Genomic DNA, 16,714 nt, shown 5'->3' on the forward strand with positions numbered 1-16,714 from the left:
TATACTGTTTCCATCCCTAATCGCTAGTACATCTCCACGAAGAGTCCCACGTCATGCAGAAATGCCTAGGGTATGCCCAAAACTGCTAACCTGAAGTGACACCAACACCGTGCCCCTTCAAAACATGCCCTTTTCGAATGCTGTACACATCTACAACGCCATACCATGCACTAAATGCGCCAATCCAGAATCCTTGCCCAGCCCTATACCGTAATTACCGTATTCCACTCCTCATATCCATTTCACAGCCTCACTCCTCAGCATCCCCGCCATATCTCCCGCTGTAACCTCCTTCTCCAGCACGCCCGCTTTCCCCAACACCTCCACCGTCTTCTCCAACACACTCTTATCCACCCCCCTAACATCTTGCGCAAACCGCACCGTCTTAAGCCACTCCCTCGCATCCTCCTCCGAGTAATCCAGATTCGTATAGATATACTCGACCGCCTCCTCTTGATTCGACTCAAAGTGCCTGACACCCTTATTAATCGACTCCAACACCGCTGCAAGCTCCGACGTAACCTTCGAAGGCGACGACGGCGAAAGTAGCTTATCAGCGGCAACAATCTTCCACGAGCTCCACGGCGTATAGATCTCCCCAATCCGCCTAATCTCCCCATTATCATAGTACCGCTTCGACGTGAAATGCTCCCACATGAAGAAGTCCGCCGCGCCATCGTTAACACCCGCGCGGAGTTGCGCAAACGTATTCAGAGGCACAACCTCAAACGGCGCTTCCCCTCTGTTTCCAGACCCAAGCCAGCCTTGTTGGTCCGCGAGCACGAAACCCATGACGTACGACCCACTACACTCAATGATCAGCCACATATCCTACACAATCGCGGATTCCAGGCCAAGAACCTACCTCCCAACCCGACTGACCCCCATCTTCTTCCCCCGCAGCCCCTCCACCCCATTAATCTCCCTCTCCGCACCCGTGCTTATCGCCCAGCAGAGCGGCGTCTCGACGTATGTCCCCACGACCTTGAATCCCGCGTCTTGCTGAGCGCTCTGCGCTTTCCCGAGCGCCGCGACCCAGCCCTCGGTCAGGCCGACGCCGATGTCGATCTCGCCGGCTTGCAGCGCTTGCACCATGTGGCCGGTGCCAGAGGGAAACGGCAGTAAGGAAGCGGGGAGGGCGTGGTGGGTAGAGGCGAAGTGGAGGGGGGTGGAGAAGTGTTCTGGGTTGGGCGTCAGCTACAGAATTGGTTGAATTGTGGGAGGTAGGGTTTAGGGGGCCGTACCAGGCACGAAGCCTATGCGGAGTTGCTCGGGCATTGTTCTTGAGGTGGAGAAGGCGCGGTGGAGGAATGGGTGTGCGCGAGGGAGGGAGCGGGGGAGGAGGGTGCGGAGCATGTCTGAGGTATGCGGGTGGGTTGGTGGATGCTTGGGTTCAGGACCTATGGACTATGCGAGGGGTATATGGACGTGGGAAGTGCATAGAGAGCGAAGGAATGAGGGACAAGGACAGGGAAAGAATTGGAAGATGTGTCGCTATGCAATTGAGTGGAGGATGGTGGATGGTGGGCGAGGCCATCAACGCAACCACGGGTGGTGGGTGGAGGGGTGGAAGCCAAGAGGGCGGAGCGGATATCGTCATTCTCCTCCTTATCAACGCGATGTCGGCCATGTGGGCCTGTGGAGTGATACTGCGACATTTCATTTAATCAAGGTCGAGTCATCTTAGAATTGTTTAAAGAGTGTTCTGTTGAAGAAAAAGTAATGGAGTGGAATCTATACTACTGACACATAGAATCCTGATATAAATTTTCTCAAAGTCGTTATTCTCCATGTCAAATTGTCTCCAGATATATCTTCATCTTATAATCAGAATTTCAGCATTTAAGCCATGGCTTCTACCTTTATCAATGCAAGATCTATTGCTATCATTGGCGGTGGCCCATCTGGATTAGTAGCCGCGAAGTATGTTCACAACCTCTCTCTTTTCAGCTTCACTAAAGCCAGTCAGGTACCTCTCGGCCGAGAAAGCATTCGACAAGATTGTTGAATTCGAGCAAAGAAGCTCAACCGGCGGGATATGGAACTACACACCCGATGAGACCAACGAAGACATCTTCACCATTCCCCAGACCAGTCCAGCTGGAGGTATTGACAAACCCGTCTGGCGTCCTGCTAAGGGAAAAGAAAGCCTCAAAACCGGACACAATCACAGATCAGACGACAAAGTACCTTCATTCATATCTCCGCTCTATGAACGACTTGAGACCAACATCCCTCGTTCGCTCATGGGATTCTCAGACCTCAACTGGCCTCAAGACTCGCAGCTGTTCCCGAAGCACGAGACTGCATTAGGTTATATCCAGCAGTACGGAGAAGACGTAAAACATCTTGTTCGAGTCGAGACTCAGGTCGTTGATGTTAGGCCCGCCACAGACAATAAATGGTTGGTCAAATCAGTCAATGTAAGGAGCAAGACTGAGCTTGAAGAAATCTACGACGGAGTTATTGTCGCAAATGGTCACTTTATCGTGCCCTTCGTTCCTGATATCGAGGGGTTGAAAGAGTGGAATGAAAAATATCCAGGTGTAGTATCACACTCCAAGTACTTTCGCAAACCAGATGTCTTCGCGGGAAAGGTGTGCTTCCTCTTTCCTTCTATTTCACAATTTGAGCACCCACTGATACCCATCAGAAAACAATCGTCATCGGCAACTCCGCCTCCGGCCTCGACATCAGCTCCCAGATCGCTCCTCTTTGCACTCCGCCACTCCTCTGGTCGCAAAAGGCCGCTCCCCACCTGCAACCCGCGCCCGACCCCAGCAAACTCGACCTCCCACCAATCGCAGCTTTCATCCCCGAGTCCCGTTCCGTCCGCTTCGAGAATGGGCGCGTAGAATCAGACATCGACGCTGTCGTCTTCTGCACGGGATACTTCTACTCGCTGCCCTTTTTGAGAAATGTTTCGCCGTCTCTGATCACCGATGGGAGCCATGTCGAACATACGTATAAGCATCTCTTCTACGCGCCAAACCCGACTCTTTCGCTCGTAGCACTGCCACAACGTGTTATCCCCTTCCCAGTTGCTGAAGCGCAGAGCGCGGTGCTAGCACGCGTGTATGCTGGGCGCCTACCTTTACCTTCAACCGAAGAGATGCAGAAATGGGAGAACGACCGGATCGCAGAGGTAGGAGCAGGGCGTGATTTCCACCTGCTACCGTTCCCGAAGGACGCAGAATATATCAACGAGCTCTCAAGGTGGGCATTAAGCGCGCCCGCGAAGGCAGGATTGGAGAATGGGGGACAGGGAAAGGTGCCACCCGTGTGGGGAAAGTGGGAATACTGGTGCAGGGACAATTTTGCGGCGATTCGGAGAGCCTTTGTAGCTAGGGGGGATGCGAGAGCGAGCGTGAGGACTTTGGAAGAGCTGGGTTTTGATTTCAAAGAATACTTGAGGGAGAAAGAGAGTGATGAGAAGGCGCGTCTGTAGCATTAGAGAATGTTTCGTGTGGAAATAGACAGTTGCTTTGTCCATAGAGCTGCATATAGACGTAGCAGTGCAACCTAAACCATCCCCAGGAAGAATTTGTGGCATTTATCTCAAATCCTCGCCCTCGTCTGTCAGAGGTATCGCAAAATTTCGCCAGGACTCCGTAAAACGCCAATTTCAACCGTTTGACCCCATTTTGATCTGGCTTTCCCTCAGATTACCCTCTCTCATCCAGCTCTCCAGATCTAGGTTCCGAGTGCATGCTTATCCTCTGCGTTTTATCAGCAACTACTGCAAAACTCTTCCACGCCCATAGACTCACTCTGCTGCGTCATGAGCAGTCCATATCTCCTCTTCAGCGTGACTCGGTGGCGGGAGTACTTGTCGTCGGGCGAGAAGCGCGCCGGGTGGGCAGACTTGGAGACCTCGCCTTTGATGACCTTCTTGAGGGTGTAGGCGCGTTTGCCCGAGGCGTCGAGGGTGTACATGAGATGCATGCTGGAACGAAATTAGGCTCTGTACTCAGTCAAGAGAGGGTGAAAGGGCGTACCTGTACGATTGTGGATGTCTGCTAGCTGAGGATACGATGGGTATAGAGGTGTAGTTGTGAGGTTGAAGCTCCCCCAGTCGTTGTGCGAGACCCCCGAAGTTTTCATTTTCTCCGCAGTACCAAAGCGCCCTATTGTTTAGCGCCGGGCGCAGACAAAGCCCTCAACGGGTCTAATCCAAAAGGCCACTCCACCGCATCGTCATCCCCGAACTCACCTCCACGGCTCTTTCTACCGTATTCGAAGTGCAAAAGCGAGACAATCAACATGGACGTCCTCGACCTACTCCTCCTCATCTTCTCCCTCTTCGCCGTTTCTTCCAACGCCCAATTCGGCTTCTTCGATCAAATGTTCAACGGCGGCGGGCAGCAGCAACAACACCAGCCGCAGAACGTGAGGAGCGACAGCCAGTGGTATCAGGAAAATTACAATGCCGGTATGTTTTCTAGTCTAGTTCCACTTCAATCCCCCAAGAGCCAAACTCTATGCGATAAGCTCTATAAATTGTATCATTCCAAGCTAGTCTATGCTAGCTCTTGGAGTCTGCTACATAACATTTTTCTCACGCTTCGTTTGGGTTCGAAGACTTGAAACTTATGCTGATATATCGAATAGCTCATTGCTCGAACTATCTATGCCCCGGAACTCTCTCCTGCGTACACTTCCCCCACCACTGCCCCTGCGCCTGGGACGTCGAGGACAAAGTCGAGCTCGGGGACGGGATCGCCATATGCGCAAGCAAAGGCGGGTACAAGGAGGGCGAGACGGCGAGGAAGATCGAGTTGGCGCGGAAGGGGTTGCTATAAAAACTTGCTGGGCTGAGAGGGAGTAGGGAATAGGGATGAAAAGATTTAATCGCGTTTTCGATTCAGAAGAATGGCGATCTAACAAAAAGCGCACAGAGTCTCGTCTTGGGCAGCCGCGCATTGTTCTGCCACTGCTTAGAGCGTTATGAAATAGATTAGTTTGTTGACGGAAACGGCGTTATGGGAAAGATGTATAAAGCAACATGAGCCTTCACACTTGCAAGGAACGCTATTCAAGCCAACGCGTATGATTACGCGGATACGTCGCTCATTACCATTCAGCACTGCTGTATGCAACGCCAGAACCCCGATGCTAAGACGCCACCATACCTAAGAGAAGAAAGCCCCCCTCCCCAATGAACTCCCAAAGACCCCAAGAACACCAAAGCTTTAGCCCTAATTACCCTCACTTCTCCGCTGCCGCTGCCGCACATCATAATGATAGCGATAATATTGCACCTCATCCTTCTTCGCTCTCCCACACTCTTGCTTTCCCCATTCCCTCATCAGCACCTTTCCCATGAGCTCCCGCTCAGCTTGTAACTTCCCGAGGCGCTCTATCCACTTCCCATCCCTCGTCTCCATCGCGCTCTTCGTCTTCTCCCTCATCAGCGGCTTGAGCAGCGCCGCGAACCGCTCGTTCAGGTCCCCATTCGTGCCCAAGAATTCGTCTGTCCGGGCGTCCATGTCTGCCTTTAGGCTCTCTAGTTCCGCCTGTGCGGCTTGGGCTTCCGCCTTTGCAGCTTTGTTGGTGACGTTCTGCTTGCGGATGATTTCCCTCAACGTCTCAAGTTCTGACATAGCTTCTGTCGAGTAGACACCGTCGGGGTGGACTGCTTCTGAGCTCAGCTTCTCTGACCTAGCTTTCCCCCGCTGAGCTTCCGTCCGCAGCTGCTCCAATTCCACTTTCAGCGCTTTCGCCTCTTTCACCGCCTTCTTCTTCTCCGCCCGCTCGGTGTCGAGCATCACACCGACCTTGCGTACTGCTTCCTCAGCTTTGGTACGCATCTCAGAAAGCTGGGCCTTCTGACTCGAGGCCATCGAATCTCGCTCCGTCTGCGCGTTCTCAAGCATACGCTCGACATCCCTCTTGTGCATCTGCAACGTCTTGAGCTGCTCTTCGGATTCGTGTGTAATGGTTTCTGTCTCGGCGCGAGCTTCTCGGAGACTCTCGCGCACGACTCTCGTGCCTTCATGTGCGCGCTGGATCTCCTTTCGTGCTGCATCGGTCTCGGCACGGCTTTGGGTGAGGTCCTGCCGGAGTGTTGAGATTGTCTTTTCAAGGTCTGAGATGCGGGCTTGAGAATCGTTGACGCGTTTGTCCATGCGTTCTTGTTCGGTGATGCTGCGCAGGATTTCTTGGTCTTTCGCCGAGACGTCTGCGCGAGAGGAATCGAGTTGATTTTGGAGACTCTGTAGACGGGATTCCAGGAGTTTGGTCTTGGCCGCCTGGGTTTTTGATGATTCCTGTAGCGTGATGTAGTCGTTGGCTTCTAGGCGGGATTTGGTCGCGTCGTCTGTAGCAAGCTTGAGATCGCATATGAGCTTCTCGATCCTAGACTCTAGAGTCGTGATCTTTCCGTTCAATTCGACCCTTTCTCTGTCAAACTGAGACTTTTGCTCATCTATGACCTTAGCCATATCGGCCGAGGTTTCTTTCCTCGATTGGTCCAGCTCCTGTTGCAGTTCGGTGATTTGCTGGTCTCGAGCAAGCAGACTTTTGCTTATCCGGTCCTTCTCTTCGTCGAGTGCCCTTAACTGACCCTCACATTCGCCTTTTAGATGTGTCTCCCTGCGGACGAATTCTTCTTCTTTAGCCATGGCATACGTCTCATTCTCATTTTTTAGCTTACGACGCCACGCCTCATTCACCTCTTCTACCTGTCTATCATTCTCCTTGACATGCTCAGATTTGAGGTCTTCTATTCTCTTCTCATATTCCTCTCGTTGTGACTCGAGTCGAGTGTTCGTGTCCGCACTGGACGCTTTGACGCTCTGGTCCAACATCTCGTTGAGGTCTTTGAGCTCGTTGATTTCCTCGGATTTCTTGAAGATCTGCTTCCGAGTTGTGTCCAGCTCGGAACGTGTGTAGGTGAGGATCGTCTCGAGTTCGGTGATGCGCTTCTGAGCGGCTGATTCTTGGTCCTTGAGTCGCGTCTCTAGGTCCGCAATGTCTCGGAAGATTGATTCGTTGGTGGCGCTCTGTTCCTGCTCAGTTTGATAGTGCACCACAGTCTCCTGTGTAAGCTTCCTCGGTGTGTCGGTAGAGTCTTCGACCGTTGGCTGTAGTGAGCGGGTCTTCTGGGGAGCTGGTGAGGGTGAATGTGGGAGGGTCGCCTGGGGTCGTTGGCGGCGCAACGTCCCTGCCTTGTAATGTGGGGTCGACACAACGGCATCATCAATGTCCGTATCAGGCAGCGCATCCAAATAGCTCATGACTTTCTCATCCTGCTCCATGGTGCTCTCATCTAGATCTGTCGGTCTTTCGTCCTCGCCGCTGGTCGCTGGAGCGCGTAGTGTTGGTGATCGTGAATCCACCTTTTCCGGCCCTTCATCGTTGTAGACATTCGAGATCGCCCGATCTCCCTCCGGAGTAACATCGTCCAAATCCTCCGTAGCCTCCTGCACTATGACTCCTGGCTGTTTTGGGAGAAATGGAAGCGGTGTCTTCATCCAGTACTCCATGTTCAGCGTGAAGTCCTCCGGCCCATCAATGTCGTCGCTGCGTATGGTATCGAACTTTCCCAAACCATTGCCCTCGACGTCCGTTGTATCCAGTCCCGTAGAATCCGGCCCGCGCAACGCGTCGAAGTCCACTTCGTACTTCGTGGAGGTAGTAGATGGTGCGCGTCGGGATGCAGTCCGGGTGGGTGCGCGTCGCGTAGGACTCCGGCTTGGACTCCTCCCTGTAGAAGCGTGAGAGCGCGGCATGGTGGTGCTTGCGCGAGAAGAATGGATGGTGGGGCTATAGCAATTGCGTTGTTGAAGTTGAAGGTCCGGGGTTGTTTGTTGTTAAAGATCGGCGCTAAGAGACCCAAAACGTTCACGGCAGCACGTGAATCTTGCTCTTCTCTCAAATTCACCATACCATCACTTTTCATTGCAGAATGAACCTGAACCAATAGTACTTCAGAGCAGCTCTGTAACTCCTTGTTTAAATCCAGAGTGCTTCATTGAAAATAAAGCCGTGCCCCACAGGCCTCTCAATATATCCATTTGCGACCAATGGAAATCTATGGGCACAGAAACCTCTTTCGAGTATACAGCAGCTATTATAAGCTCAACCTATGGTACAAGCATGTCTAAGTCATTCCTCTTGAGTTCTCGTACAGTGAGCAATATATATAGCCATAGCGTCGACGTCCATCTAGAACCACAAGAAGAGCAGCAAGGCCACGGGAGTATTACGTTGTCGGATGTCCTATACCTCCTAAGGACAGCATAGAGAGGCCTCTTCTTCCGAGATGTCTTGTTCATCAATAGACAACGGGGAATAGATTTGATTAACTCTACTTACATTCGCGTAAGGTGGGCTTCGTTCTTATTCCCGGCCATACTAGTGGGATTAGTAATGGTCTTTCTTGTCGCTCTCATATTGCAAAGTCTAGAAGGGATAGAGGAGCGAGCATGGAGATCTTTAAGTCTAGCTATCTTATTTAGTTCGGTGGACGACACATACATAACAAGCCTAGGATTAATAGAACAAGGTGGGAAATGTTAGAAATCGCGAAGAATATGAAGGCTCAGCTTGTCGCGGATGGTGAGGGTCGGGCAATATTTGCGTGAGACTTGGACGCCAATGCATCGAACTAGCAAGCAGGTTGATAGGAGGGGTTCTGGAAAGGATTACTTCGAAGAAATAGCGGAGCGATGGTATGGCAGAGTGAAGGCAAGATACATATCATTGCTCCGGAGGCCGTGGTACAGCAGGTATCACTTATATGCTGCTTAGAGGTTTTGGGACTAGCAGACTTGCGAAGACGCTCTTCCTGACGATTCGATTGATAGATTAAAAGATCTAGCAAATTACATGGTGTAGGACGAAAGGATTACTCCATTTCCAGCTGATCGTGATACCAATGAGGATCAGATCGGTCGATGCACCGCAACCGAAGTCTACCTCGCCCATCGTCGTTTTTGGTCAGCCGATTCGCGTTGCACAGCCCTACCCCGACTTCTTCGATCACTTTGGACGAGTCGAGCAGTATTGCTATAATGAGTCAGCATGAATGGTAAAGCTCGATCAATGACTTGCAGCTTACAAGTCAGAACTGGATTCTTGACCGGAGGCCGTATACAGCTGGATTGTACTCTCCATAGAAGAATGCTCGCGAAAGTTAGTAAGGTGTTCAGTGCGGCCCAAAGAATGACTCTCCATGTAGCGACACTAGCAATGACGGCAGACGCACTCTCGTCGATTGTTATCTTCGGGTCTGTCGTACTACTCAGGGAGTTGGTAAGGGCGCTCCAGAAGCCCTCGTACGCCGCCCTTAGTCCATTCTCGATAGCGATCGATATAGTAGCCGCAATGGCAGTGTCAGCGGTAGAGCTCCATGCGGTCATTACATCCAGCGAATCGAGCCAGGAAATCGTTCCCGTAATGGCCGAGAGAGAATACTGTGTCAATGGATCTGACAGAACTTGAAATTGATCTTCTCCGGGATGAGGTATGCATTCTAGTACAGATGGTGCGACTAGAGTGGCCCTCGAACTCTGGCATGCGACGACGCCAGCGTTGATGTGGAGGCCTGCAACGGCATAGCAATCCGTTACATGTGTCTCCCCATTTACCCACAGATATTCAGCGTCAGGAAGGTGACTGGGCCGACCGTCAAAAGCCTCCGAAGAGCAATTGGTCAAGTTCCCGTGGTTTGGGTATCGAACGGCTCGATACACAGCATAAGTGTTTTCGTTGACACTCGAGTTTGGAGGAAGTGTATGGCTACTCAAAGGCCCGATGTTTGGTTTTCGAATTAACCCGACAACCGGCGGATTCGGTCTGTAATCGGGGTCACCGAAATTAAAGTACGCGTTGGATTTATTGTGGACGGCGTCCTGGATTTCTTGTGGGATTGAGCGTATTTTCAACCACGTGAGATTGGAGATCTCAAAAGTCGGCATGATGATCGACTGGACGGTACTACCAAGCGTATAACCTTCGACCTCCGGGGTGAACCTACGCGGGTTTTTTATTGGGACAGAGAAACTGTACTTGGTGGAGTCGCGTAGTATCGTGAGTGTCGACCCGGCGGCTTTTTGGAGCAGCACGAGTCTGGTCGCGGGCTGGAAACCGGTGTCGTCCCAAGCAACCAAGCGGTACCAAGGCGGCGTAGAGTCCCAGTCCGTCGCATTCGCAGAAGCTCGTGCGATTTGGAGATCCGTAATATTCCCATACGTCATGTTTGTGGTAGGAACCCACGTTATCGCGCCAGATAATATTGGGGAAGCCAGCTGGGCGGGCCAACCCAACAGTAGCACAAGGCCCAGGAGTTTTGTCGTCTTGTCTCCACGAAGCACTGGAGTCTTGAAGGAGATCTGGTTCGATAGCTGAGAAAGCTGAAGCCCGGTTTTCTCGAGGGCGATGAAAGCGCAACGCCATGCCGTTATGGACTGCCATGCCGTCGTAAAAATGCTAGTGATCTTTAGACCAACGGAGAGAAGCGTGGTGACGTCGGATTGGGTAAGATAGCGGTGCGGTATTCTGTAGACTGGAAACATGGTCCCTCGTATGCTCCATTGAACCGTACAGGCTAGCAGGATAGTGCAGAAGAGATGGGCAGGTGCCAACCACCACGTCCGGACCAGTGACAGAAAACCGGACTCGTCATGCCGCTGTAGGCACACATGATGCGGCTCTTGCACATCGGCAGAGCTGATGGAAGCTGGGTGTTTGAGAAGAGGAGCGAGTGCGATGCTAGAGCTACTGCTGTGACGAAAAAATGCCTGGTTTTCCTGGTCGTTCATGTCGGAAGTGGCTGTGGTATGCTGTTGATGTTGACATTATGGCTAAGGCGGAATGACGCGTTCTTTTGTACCTTGCTGCCGCCCATAAATGCGGTAGGTTGAGCCTCAAGTTAGCTGCATAAGATAAGAGTTCAGCCTCATGGGGGGCAAGTCGTGACGCTCTGTGTATCAACTGCCTTTGTACGCCTGAAAGCGTGAAGGGGGCCAGGTTGAACATTGTGAAAATGGAAAGATGAACAAAAGCCCTACAGTGAGCGGTCATAAGTTTGGGCACACGGACATTACGCTAGTCGGGCTTCACTTTTGCTCACCTAGTACCACTTTAAGGAGCACTCCAGCAAGCAGGTATTAGCTTGGTCAAAAGGTAATCTAATATCCACTGCGTCGGTCATTCCGTCGTATTCAGAGCTTCAAAAACCTATCGGGGCACCCCAAGAAGTTGCAAGGAGTGCCCAAAAGTATGTCTTGGGACTATACTACGTAGTAGCGGAGTTCCTGGATTGTGGGCTGAAGAGTTTGCGGCGGGAGAGTCGAGCGACGATTACAGCGCCTGGATGCGTCCGGGTGAACTGGAATAGAGCAGAACTCAAGCCACAGGTGGAATTGGTGGGATCGGAACGGAGGAAGCTCTTTTCTGGACAAATCCTTACTAAGGCTGAGCTGGATCTGGTCAAAGCACGGTACCGCGAGGCATTACTTTCTACATGTAGATTATCCCTCTTCCCAATGTTTGCGGCTGACTTTCGTGGCTTGATTTCCGGACGCATCCAGATGCTGTAGAACGGAAGACGTGACTTCAAAATGGGCGTTTATGAGAAAAGGTTTCATTGGTCAAGGTTTGATGGCAGACGCCTATCTCGGCAGCTGTTATTTGATGGATAGGTTAATGAAGACTTTTGACGCCGGGACATCTTCCCGCGGACGGTAGTGCATGGCTCTCCATTGGATTAAGGTCCGTTCGGACTCGAGGGGTTGTTGGCGAAATGAGCTACTTGATAAGAAGATGTAGATGAGTCGTGTTCTCCGGTTTGCGAAGGGTTGGGGTGTGATGTGTTGTTTCGTCGGAGAGACGTTCGGTTTGAGGAAAGCGGAGATGTCACGTGCAAAGTCACTTGAACATCATGACAAATGGGAAGAGACGCTCAATTCTCAATCTGGCACATACCACAATCTCTGATCTCTCGATTTCTATCCTCGTACGATAGTTGAACCTTTTCGGCATAGCGCAAGCCATAGCGACGTCCATCTAGCGACCCTATAACCACCAGAAGAGCAGAAAAGCCACGCGAGTATCTCCTAGATCCCGCTCATGGGTATCATCCCTTGCTTAATGAAGCTATCAATTTGTTCAACTAGTGGCTTTCTGTTGTCTGATGTTCCATACCTCCTAGATTAACACAGAAAGATTCCTTCTTCCGAGCTGTTTCATTCATCAATAGCTATCTCAGCCACCAGTCTTCTTCAATGTCCATCATGTCCCGTCGCTGCAAGCCTCTGTTGCATATATGCCATCCTTTGAACCAGTACATCGTTCCTGGAAGTCACTTCTTGGAGCTCAGTATCCTTCTCTTGGACCTGCCTCCTTAATATCCGGTCCCGATCCCTCATCTCTCCCACTCTTGGTCTCAAATCTTCAAGTTCGCTTTGAATAGCTCGCAATCGCACAGGCTCCGCTTCCATCCCGGCTATGTGGCGTCTCAGCTCCGGCTCCTGTGCTTGAAGTCGCCGTAGGGGTATCACCTCGACCTCCAGCTCTTGTATCCGGTTCCGCTTTTCATCGATCTCGTTATTTAAAGTCTCGATGTTTCGTACTTGTGTGTCAATCGTTCCTTCGTGGCGTGTAACCCGTGCATTGAGAGTCACAATCGTGTGGTCCCTATTGTCCACTTGCTGTTGTAGGCTTTGGTTTCTCTTATCCCGATCTTGAAGTTGTTTGACATGTTCGTTGTATTTCTTTACTGGGTCACCGACGAAATGGATGCGCGCAGCTGATATGGCTGCAACGGAAAAGAGGCCGAAGAGGATGAGACGCTCTTGGCCTGTCACCGCATGCGGAGGTTTGATATGAGGGAGTGGAGCCATTCCGAGCTCTGAGTATCGACATTAGCTCCGTTTTTCTTCACGTCTCCTCTTTGTTGAGCGAAATTACTCACGCTTTCTTCAACCCACTTCAATCAAAGGAATTTGGGCCAAGATACCTCCTCTCCAAAGACATCCACACATCAATCATAGTAGCACTATCTTCTGGGAACCATCAGCACTAGATTGAGTGCTCACTACTACTTCATGGCGAAAAGAACGAACAAGACACCAACCTCATTATTTAATTATTTGCGGCCTCCCTATGACGCGTGACGCGCATGCTTTGGGTGTTATTTAGCACCGCCTCTCTGAAGCCCATTTCCACCCAGCAAGACAACCTTGCCGCCTGCATCCCGAATATGGTCACGCTCAATACTTGGCGCAGACGCCACAAAGGCTGAGTCGAACCACAACGCCAACCCGGGCAGCCGTATTGAGGTGGCCAAGACAAGGCTAAAGAACTTCAAGACTGCCGGACGAGACATATAGGCAGCGAAGGCCCGTGGTGATTCCAGGCGTGAACCAGGGTCCGGAAGGGTGCGTCATACTATATTTCAGAGTTTGAAAGCTGGATAAGCCGCGATCATCGACTCTTGAGATCAGTTTCGACGAGAGAGACGGGGAAAACTACTTGCAATGGCATTGCTTTTAGCTCGCTCAACGACACCAGAAGGTCCAACTTCCCTGGGAATAGCATCGAACTGTAACAGCTATGTCACAATATCCGACGGAAACTCCTGCGAAGCCATCGCCAACCAAGCTGGCGTGACGCTCGAACAATTCTACCAATGGAACCCATCACTCCAAGACAGCTGCGCGGGACTGTTGGTAGGATACTCCTACTGCGTCGGAGTCTTAGAAGCTTCAGCGACTGCAACTCCAAGCATCACTGTCCAAACAACTCTTCCACCGACGACATTAACCCCAACTACCAATCCATCACTCTCACTCTCTGCCTCTGTCACAGCAACTTCCACATCCACCCACCCCTTCGAAACGCCCATCCCCACCGGCTCAGCCTCAGCAATCACCAAAAACCTCTTCTGGCAGATCCACCAAGCCCATGGTGAATGCCAAACCCCGACCTCCATCTCCCTCTGGCTCCTCTCCCTCTGGATCTTCCCCTGCCTCTGGACCCTAATCCTCGGCTCGCGCGACCTCCACTCGCTCCTCCGCACCCATACCGCCCACCTCCTCGCCCAGAAACCCCTCTCCCGCCCCCTCCTCTCCACCCTCTTCAGCGCCTCCCTCCACGTCTCCATGACCGCCCTCACCGCCATCCTCCTCCGCGGCTCAGTCCCCTCAGGCACCTTTCCACCGCACCTCTGGCGCGTCATGATGGCCTGGTTCATCCGCCCCTTACCCGCAACCGCCGTCTCAGCCGTCGCGCTCATCTCGCCCTCCGTGTACCTCCGCAGCGCGGCGATGCAGCAGATCGCGGAGGCGGTGTACGGGCTGATAGCTATTGGGCCGTATGCCGTGCTCGCGCGGCACATGAGCCCCACGGACTACCTCTCCCGCACGCTTCCCGCCGGCCCGACGAGGAGGGGGTACAGGCTTGTGCAGGGGGGCGCGATTGCGGGCTTAGCGCTGTGGTGTCTGTGTTTGCTGGGCGCGGTGTGGATTGGGATGGGGGTGTGGCGGCGGCATCGGGAGAGTCCGAAGCGGAGGGTTTGGTTTGTGGCGGTGGCGGCGGGGGTGTTTAATCTTGTGAGAGTGGTGGTGGGGTTTTTGGTGTGGAATGGAGCTATGATGCTTGATCCGGAGTCGTTTTGTGTGGAAGCGGGAGTCTTGGGAAAGGTTACGGCGGTTTGGGCGCTGGTGCCGGTGGTGGAGCTGGTGGTGCAGGGTGTGTTGAGTTGAGGAGATAGATGATGATGGTTTTAGCGTGATGGTGTGTAGTTTTACAAGATTGAACATACAGTTCTAAGACACAGATTTGGACACGCCGTCTTTTTCATCTCGTCCCAATTTATCGTGAGGTGCTGAAGCACCACAGACAGCGGCAAGTAAGCCGACTGGCACTGTGTGAAATTCCCCCGATTCAAGCTCTTAGGGACTTTACATCTTCTCAAAACTTTTAGAATGCGCCAAAGCACTTCCAACGGTGGTAAGCAACTGTCCAGGCTTTTCGCAAGGCACTGTAATGGCCCGTAGCTCCTGTTCTTCTAAAGGATATTAAAGACTGAACAACCTCTCAATATCCCTCCGCAGCGTCTCTTTCTCCGTCTTACTCTGATCTAACGCTTTCTTAAGCGCCTCAGCCTGCTCTTGTACTCCTTTAAGCTCCTCGACTTGATGATGAAGCCGCTCATTCTCCCCACTAGCTTCAGCTAAAGCTTCGTTCAGCATCTTCGCCTCTTCTTGGAAGACTCTTGCAGCTTCGTGTTCAAGCTGCATCCTGTGAACCTCATCTCCGCGTTCCGCCAACGCCTTTTGGGCCTGTTTTTTCCACGCTTCGAGGGATGCGACCTGGAGCTTCAAACTCTCATTTTGCGTGCCAGCTCCAGCGAGCACATTTTTGAGACTCTTTAGTTGATTCTGAACGGACTGGAGCTCTTTGACTTCGACAGTGGCCGAGATTAGGACTTGTTGGACGTAGGCGAAACGCTGCGTATGCACCACATTTTGGTCCTTTGCTGCTCGGAACTGGACCTCTGCTTCTTGTCGTGCGCGCTGAGATTCCCGAAGTCTGTCGCGAAGTTGGCCTATCTGTGGCCGCAAGGTGTCTGCCTCGCCCCTGAATGGCATCAATCTCGCCACTTCTGCTTGAGCAGCTCTGCAGTCCTCCCTCGACTCCGCATTCTCTTCCCCCATGCGCTCGAGCCTTGCTGCTAGGTCCCAAGCATTCTCTTCTGAACGTTTAAGCTCGCGCTGTAGAGCCCTCGTAACCTCCTTCTCGTCCTCGAAGAACCTAACCTGTAGCGCGAGCTCATTCGTCAGGTCGGTACACCGCTTCTCCGACGCCACGAACTGACTTCTGAATTTATCGACATCTGCTCGTGCCTTCGTTACCATTTTCTGCGCCGTGTTGTACGCCTCCTCTCGTTCGCGGAGCTCAATATCGAACTGTCTTTTTGTCTCTTTATGCCTATTCCGCAGTTCTTCTTCGCGCTTATCGCGCTCTCGGCGCTCTCTATCCATCGGCGCTGACTGGTTCTCCAGCCTGGCTTCCAGCTGGCCCACTCCCTCCTTAAGTCGCTGGACCTGCGCAAGCAGAGACACTCGCGAGTGATGATGGGCCTCCCGTTCATTTTCATATGCGTCTCGCTGTTCTGCTGCATGCTGCCGTATCTCCTTAACGGATACATCTGTGAGGCTTTGCACATTCTGCACCGCTAATGATTGTGTTCTTAACTGTTTCTGGAGTTGGTTGATCGTTTCATCCCGCTTCCGGACTTCGGCGAGGGCTTCGTCCCGCGATCGTACTAATTCGTTCACAGCGTTGTTGGAGGGTGTTGAGGCTACGGCGATTGTGGGGCTTGAGGTGGATCTGGCACTTCGCACCATGTCTGATTTCTTCTTTACGAGATTTACAGGGTCCAGCTGAAGATTCTTGGAGGACCGCGACTTGAGCAGGTTGAATGGCATTTTGGGGCTACTTGGTGAGGTAGGCGGTACATAGGTCTGGAGTGCGAGTGGTTGTTATGAAGGCTGAAAGTGGGATGCGACAACGCTGGAGTGAAAGAGAGTTGTTGCTACAAGAGGATTCCAAAATCGGGCAACAAATCGACTTCGTGGATCGCAAGGCCGACCGTGGCTGAGGTTCAAGGTAGAAGAAGAGGCAATGAAAACGCGCAGCGGTGGTTCGCATGCGAGGCTGAGTGCAGAGCAGTAGTCAGGCAGCCGGTGTGAGAAGTGCCAAC

The 16,714-nt window shown here is 52.2% G+C and overlaps 8 protein-coding genes across 8 annotated transcripts; 3 read left to right on the forward strand and 5 right to left on the reverse strand.

Moving 5' to 3' along the window:
• Window positions 1-231: 231 nt before the first annotated feature.
• BDZ99DRAFT_491833 (uncharacterized protein) lies at window positions 232-1,278 on the reverse strand (the record flags this gene model as incomplete). Its single annotated transcript, XM_033723126.1, has 3 exons — window positions 232-805; window positions 866-1,181; window positions 1,245-1,278. The coding sequence occupies 3 exons, from the start codon at window positions 1,276-1,278 to the stop codon at window positions 232-234; spliced, it is 924 nt and encodes a 307-aa protein (XP_033570071.1).
• A 360-nt stretch (window positions 1,279-1,638) lies between these two features.
• BDZ99DRAFT_468454 (FAD/NAD(P)-binding domain-containing protein) lies at window positions 1,639-3,901 on the forward strand. The gene is made up of 4 exons (XM_033721245.1): window positions 1,639-1,923; window positions 1,970-2,597; window positions 2,654-3,719; window positions 3,771-3,901. The coding sequence occupies exons 1-3, from the start codon at window positions 1,850-1,852 to the stop codon at window positions 3,446-3,448; spliced, it is 1,497 nt and encodes a 498-aa protein (XP_033570072.1). The 5' UTR covers window positions 1,639-1,849; the 3' UTR covers window positions 3,449-3,719; window positions 3,771-3,901.
• On the reverse strand, window positions 3,694-3,945 carry BDZ99DRAFT_526856 (H/ACA ribonucleoprotein complex subunit 3; the record flags this gene model as incomplete). The annotated part of the gene is made up of 2 exons (XM_033726180.1): window positions 3,694-3,719; window positions 3,771-3,945. 2 exons carry the CDS (start codon window positions 3,943-3,945, stop codon window positions 3,694-3,696), a joined length of 201 nt encoding a protein of 66 aa, XP_033570073.1.
• A 244-nt stretch (window positions 3,946-4,189) lies between these two features.
• On the forward strand, window positions 4,190-5,078 carry BDZ99DRAFT_512222 (uncharacterized protein). The gene is made up of 2 exons (XM_033724611.1): window positions 4,190-4,432; window positions 4,612-5,078. Exons 1-2 carry the CDS (start codon window positions 4,264-4,266, stop codon window positions 4,800-4,802), a joined length of 360 nt encoding a protein of 119 aa, XP_033570074.1. The 5' UTR covers window positions 4,190-4,263; the 3' UTR covers window positions 4,803-5,078.
• Window positions 5,079-8,712: 3,634 nt separating this feature from the next.
• BDZ99DRAFT_576370 (uncharacterized protein) lies at window positions 8,713-10,766 on the reverse strand (the record flags this gene model as incomplete). Its single annotated transcript, XM_033728576.1, has 2 exons — window positions 8,713-9,012; window positions 9,065-10,766. 2 exons carry the CDS (start codon window positions 10,764-10,766, stop codon window positions 8,852-8,854), a joined length of 1,863 nt encoding a protein of 620 aa, XP_033570075.1. The 3' UTR covers window positions 8,713-8,851.
• Window positions 10,767-12,149: 1,383 nt separating this feature from the next.
• BDZ99DRAFT_468456 (uncharacterized protein) lies at window positions 12,150-13,125 on the reverse strand. The gene is made up of 2 exons (XM_033721246.1): window positions 12,920-13,125; window positions 12,150-12,856 (listed from the first exon to the last, which is right to left on the reverse strand). The coding sequence occupies exon 2, from the start codon at window positions 12,846-12,848 to the stop codon at window positions 12,228-12,230; it is 621 nt and encodes a 206-aa protein (XP_033570076.1). The 5' UTR covers window positions 12,849-12,856; window positions 12,920-13,125; the 3' UTR covers window positions 12,150-12,227.
• Window positions 13,126-13,475: 350 nt separating this feature from the next.
• Window positions 13,476-13,778, forward strand: BDZ99DRAFT_338218 (uncharacterized protein; the record flags this gene model as incomplete). The annotated part of the gene is made up of 1 exon (XM_033714330.1): window positions 13,476-13,778. A coding segment is annotated over one exon (303 nt), but the record flags the coding sequence as incomplete, so codon positions are not given.
• A 1,399-nt stretch (window positions 13,779-15,177) lies between these two features.
• BDZ99DRAFT_503495 (uncharacterized protein) lies at window positions 15,178-16,660 on the reverse strand (the record flags this gene model as incomplete). The annotated part of the gene is made up of 2 exons (XM_033723971.1): window positions 15,280-16,660; window positions 15,178-15,181 (listed from the first exon to the last, which is right to left on the reverse strand). The coding sequence occupies exons 1-2, from the start codon at window positions 16,437-16,439 to the stop codon at window positions 15,178-15,180; spliced, it is 1,164 nt and encodes a 387-aa protein (XP_033570078.1). The 5' UTR covers window positions 16,440-16,660.
• Between the last annotated feature and the right edge of the window lie 54 nt (window positions 16,661-16,714).

Source organism: Mytilinidion resinicola (assembly GCF_010093595.1).
Source record: "Mytilinidion resinicola strain CBS 304.34 unplaced genomic scaffold BDZ99scaffold_28, whole genome shotgun sequence".
Classification (NCBI taxonomy): domain Eukaryota; kingdom Fungi; phylum Ascomycota; class Dothideomycetes; order Mytilinidiales; family Mytilinidiaceae; genus Mytilinidion; species Mytilinidion resinicola.